Source organism: Hemitrygon akajei, unplaced genomic scaffold, assembly GCF_048418815.1.
Source record: "Hemitrygon akajei unplaced genomic scaffold, sHemAka1.3 Scf000091, whole genome shotgun sequence".
NCBI classification, from domain to species: Eukaryota; Metazoa; Chordata; class Chondrichthyes; order Myliobatiformes; family Dasyatidae; genus Hemitrygon; species Hemitrygon akajei.
Genome location: NW_027331977.1, coordinates 361,815 through 367,205, shown reverse-complemented (window position 1 = coordinate 367,205; position 5,391 = coordinate 361,815). Strand labels below are relative to the sequence as shown.

Below are 5,391 nucleotides of genomic sequence, written 5' to 3'. Positions count from 1 at the left end.
GGCCTCTTCCTTGGTTGTGGCCAGCAGTCCATGTTTGATGCCTTTCCGATCATACTCCAGAACTCACTGTTGTAAGCCGGTAATTGGAGTATGTGTCGGGATCAGTAAACCCCTTTGTTTAATGTAACATATGTTTGTCCGATACTTGGGTACATACTGAGGTGCTCTGACTGTTGGACTCCCATGTAACATTCCCGAGGACTGTTAAATTCCTGGCTGCCCAACTTCTACCGCCCATGCAAGGAAATTGTATCCCAACTCACCTCAAACCTGGCTTACGGTGCGAATTAAATTAAGATTGATCCTTGGAGTATTGTGTGCAGTTTTGCTCACCGAATTACAGGAAGGATATTAATAAGGTTGAAAGAATGAAGAGAAGTTTTACAAGGATGTTGCCGGGTCTTGAGAAACTGAGTTACAGAGAAGGGTTGAATAGGTTAGTACTTTATTCCCTAGAGCGTAGAGGAATGAGGGGAGACTTGATAGAGTTATAGAAAATAACGATGGGTATAGATAGAGTGAATGCAAACAGGCTTTTTCTACTGAGGATATGGGAAAAAATAGTGAACATGTGTTAAGGGTGAAGGGGGAAAAGTTTAAAGAAAACATTAGGGGTGGCTTCTTCATACAGAGAGTGGTGGGAGTGTGGAATGAGTACAGGAACACACAAACCTTCCCACCGAAACAATGTGACGACACTCGAATAAGATTATGCCAATAAAGTATCTTTAAATAATTCGGAGAACTGCAGAAATAATTATGTTTACGAAGATCATAGAGATGATATAGAATCCCAGATTTATTGTAACTGGTTGAGAATCTCTTCTTTGATCTGCTTTTACCACGCATATCCCACAGTGAATATTTACCGATGCTTCGAATTTAACGAGCAGCTTTTGCCCATTATCTATCAAAAGATGCACTGGCATTGGAGTCTGTTGGAGTGAAGTTAAATGACGATTTGGGGATGGAGCGGTGATGGTCTCATTGCACCCTGTCGAATGATAGAATTCTCAGCCTGCGGGGTTGTGTCGAGCCTATTTACACAATTGTGTGATTCCAGGTCTAAGGATCGATTCCGAAAAGAAGGGTCTTCCTTCAGAACAAAGGGGAACAGGGATATCTTTAGCTAGACGGTGATGAATTTGTGAACTTTACGGTCACGGGCAGCTGTTGACGGCAGGTCATTGTGTATACTTAAAACGGAGGCTGACGTTTTCATGATGAGTGAGGATTTGGAAGGTTATTACAAGCAGGCAGGAGAATGCGGTTGTGAGGGATAATATATCGGCGATAATAGAAGGGCAGAGCACACTCGATGGGTAAAATGCCCTTTCTGTGAACTCTATATTGTATGCTCACAACTGCAGATGCTGTCCTGTAATGGTGACAATCTGCTTTATTCAAAGAGATAAACTCAATGCCTACAATAAAACAGCCGTTACCTGATTCAAGGTTTACTGCACCAAGGCTTCAGGCATATGAAGTCACAGTTCATAGTATTTCGGAACCAAAGCCGGGGAATTCACTTTAATGATGAAGAACCTGATAGAGTAACAGAACCAATATGGCTATCACGAGAGGGCACAGTGTAAAGGTACTTACAATGAAGTACAGAGGAGATGTCAAGGGTGAGGTTTTTTTTTTACGCAAAGAGTGCTGTGTGCCTGGAATGGGCAGCCGGCGACGGTGGTGGAGGCGGATACGATTGAGTCTGTTGGGAGACTACTGGATATTTACAGGAAGCTTGGAAAAATAGAGAGCGATTTTCAAAGTGAGTACATGCTAGGCACAGCATTGTGGGCCGAACAACCTGTTTTGTGCTATAGGCTTTCTATGTTTAGGAGTTCCAGGCAACTGACGTGGAAGAGTACCTAATAAAGTGGCCATTGAGTGTATATTGCATTGTGAAAGAACTTGACCAATCAATATAAGTTATACTGGAGAGTCATTATTTTGCTCCAGGGATTAACGACAGGAAGTACAGATTATGTACCGAGCACAACAGCCATTTAAAGGAATGACAATTATAAACTTGCTTCCACGACTGCTGAAGAGTCATTTTTGGAAACATCATACAATTCAACACATTTATCTGTGCACTAACCACTTCCTCACCATCTTAACAAGCAAATTAATAGGGCTGAGCGCGACAATCATTAGCTGCTCCCTGAATTTGGTCTGGGTCACACTGTATATGAAGGTGTTTGTGCAGCAGCTGAAAAGCTGAATCACTGTCCCCGCTCGCTGCGCCAGCCACAGTCGGATAGATGTTTCCAGGTCCGTGTAGAGGCACCGCAGGAAAATGAAGACCAGGGTGGTTGTCGCCCAGCACAGGAGGAAACTCGCCGACAATGTGAATAGCAGTATAATGGACTGTCTCCTGCTCCTCATTTCCGGATCCTGCTGCTTCTCGCTTTTTCTCTGTCCCCTGAGCCCCCTACGGACTCGGCTGGACGCCACGATCTGTCTGACAGTCAGAATGTTGAGGAACAAAATGAGGAAGAAAGGAAGCAGCGGATTCAAAAGACGGTCTAACCAGTAAAACCACTCAAACTCCGGAACCGTGTGAAGAGCCGATTTCTGATCACATTGATTCCAATACAGATTTGCGCGCTCCTTGTGCAGGAAGTAATAAGGGACGTTCTTCAAACAGAACGCAACGCAAATTGTGCCAATAATCCGTCCTGCAATTCTTGGCGTACAGTACTTGGTCTGAATCTTCGACCAGCAAATGGCCACAAAGCGGTCGAAAGTGAACGCTACAGTCAGCCACACGGAACAATCTAAAGCCACGTAACACAAGACGTAGTGGACTAAACAGAACGGAAGTGATGGCTGAAGAAAGTATGCACCGTATGTTTCAACAATCTGGTAGAACACGTCTTCGATGATCACCACCATTAGATCGGCCACAGCCATCGCCACGAGATACCGAGTGATACCTTTGGAGAGACCACACTTTCCTCGGCTGAGTATCACGATCGCCGCCAGGTTAACTGTCGAAAAGAAAAGTACAATTACGACAACTGGAACATCCAATCAAACTGCGTTTCCAAAGGTATTTGTTGCACTACAGTACTTCTTGATTAACGCGTGACAAGAGCCATGCAATGTAAGGGAAAGCGCCTCCGTTGTCCCCGTACCAGTTAGCGATAAATCCTGGACGTGTGGGTGAAGACAATGATATTAGACGCTAACTTAAAACCGAAAGAAGTTCCAAACCAGGCCGCGCTGCTGATGCTGAAAATACAGTTTAATACCGGCAAAATGCATGTCTGGCAGCACCTACGGGGAGGGGGCAATAACAAATCGGCGGTTTTGGACGAGGAACTCTATCAACCTTCCCTCCTTCCATATGCAGTACTCCATAAACACGAACAGGTTTGAGTCTGAACTGGTTCTGCAGTTTGGAAACATCTCAGGATTGAAAATAAATGAAAGAAAATCCTGTGTAATGTTTCAACTTTAAGTTCTCACCGTCCCCTACCTCGGTTAATTGGCCGTGTTCCATGGCGTAAAAACTGGTATGTGATCCCCTTGCATGAACATAAAGATCACCAATTGTGAGACAGATCATGCAGGAAGCAGTTCCAAAAATGCCAAGCAACAACGAGAGAGAGAGAGAGAGATGTTTAATATTATTCCGTGAATCTCAAAAGAGTGGAAACTTCATGGAATGACTTAAAATAATTTTCATAAGATTCCGTCACGGCACACACGCTATACTGGAAAGAGGCAGCTACTCTGAAAACGGAGAGAGAGTTGACGTTTTTAGCCTAGACCCGTCATCATTGCTTCTCGGCTCACACGCCCCTGCTATAGCTTCGACCCCCATCCATTCGGGTACTAATGACCTGACTAATGATCAGGGATTCTCAAACAGGGGTCGACCAAATTCTGGGTTAATGGTAGGGATGTTCTCCATAAAGAGAAATGGTTGCCCTGTGACAGTTGCTGTCTGACCTGCGATGTTACTCAGTCAGATTTTCATGTGTTGTTCCGAACATACAGGCGTTTGCAGAATCTATTATGTTAAATGTTGAAACGAACATAAATGTCCACGGTAATAGTCACTCTGATCGCGAATGTTTAATCCTGAAAAGACGTTGCGGTAAATCAATTTAACTGCGACTTGACAATGTTCGCATTCAGCGGATTGTTAAAACGATTTAATGCTATTCATTGCAAAAGTCCAAAAATTACAGTACATTTTACATGCAAGACGGGGAAGTACCATCTATTGATGGATTAAATTGAAGGACCAATGTCGAGCGAGATGAAGAAATAGTAACTCGCAATCTGATCACCGGTAACAGCTTTTAACCGCTAAGCAGTGAAGTCTTACCAGGGACTCCGATGACTGCAATGGCAGGGTAGCATATTTTCATTGTTGTCTCCATGGGATACTAGTCTTCGACGGCTGGACAACTAATCACTATATAGAGGTGCAGGAGATATCCGGCTGTACATCCGCAAACTATTCACAATACTTCTAAGCGATTTATGTAGACGCACAGAAGAAACAATACACATTGAAACGTCTGTGAGGAATTCCACCGAAATAAATCCTGCTGCCTTTAATTGAAAGATTTTTCCGTTTTCAGTACGCCCTGATAGTTCATACTGCAGTGAAAGAAAGAGATTGAAAGGTCCATATTTTATAACACATTCGTTTAGCTGATGATGAAACCAATTTGCACAACATCTGGTGTAATGATCGTTACATCACTATCAATTCAACATTCTTTGTTTTTCACACTTGGATCCCCAGTGGAGAAACAAAATTCTCTGGGCCAGAAACGCCGGTTCGGTTCATTTGCTTCAGAATTTAGGGCTCGTTTCCTGTAGAAGTTTTGCCAAGCCTATTCTTTCATCATGTGAAAATATTCGTCTGAGCAGTGCTAGTTGAATTCTGACATTGTTACTATATTCGCCCAGCTCCAGGTTATCTCAATCCGACAAACACGTTACAATTGTTTTGATTTCCATGGAGTGCCACGTTAATGTGGTCCTCCGTCTGTCATTCTGACCCAACTGCCCCTTGTGAAGTACGTGGGGCGCTGATGCTACCACTAAAACGGGTCACCGGGACCATAGAAACATACGGTCATTGAATACTACAGCTCAGAGACAGACCGTTCGGAACATCAAGTCCCCGCGAGACTATTATGTTGTCTCGTCCCATCCTCCCACAATCACATAGTAGCCTCCAAGCCCCACGTATCCATGAGTCTATCCAGCTTTCTCTTACGTTTTCAAATCGAACCTGAATGGAGTACCTCTTGCTCTCAGCTGGTTGCTAACTTTGACCACCCTCTGTGTAAATATCTTCCACATGTTCCATTTTAATATATTATCCTTCACACTTAACACATGGCCGCTCCTTCT

General features: G+C 43.7%; 1 protein-coding gene across 1 annotated transcript; it reads right to left on the bottom strand.

Moving 5' to 3' along the window:
• Window positions 1-1,487: 1,487 nt before the first annotated feature.
• Window positions 1,488-4,391, bottom strand: LOC140722856 (probable G-protein coupled receptor 139). The gene is made up of 3 exons (XM_073037496.1): window positions 4,349-4,391; window positions 2,108-2,999; window positions 1,488-1,545 (listed from the first exon to the last, which is right to left on the bottom strand). Exons 1-3 carry the CDS (start codon window positions 4,389-4,391, stop codon window positions 1,488-1,490), a joined length of 993 nt encoding a protein of 330 aa, XP_072893597.1.
• Window positions 4,392-5,391: the final 1,000 nt, after the last annotated feature.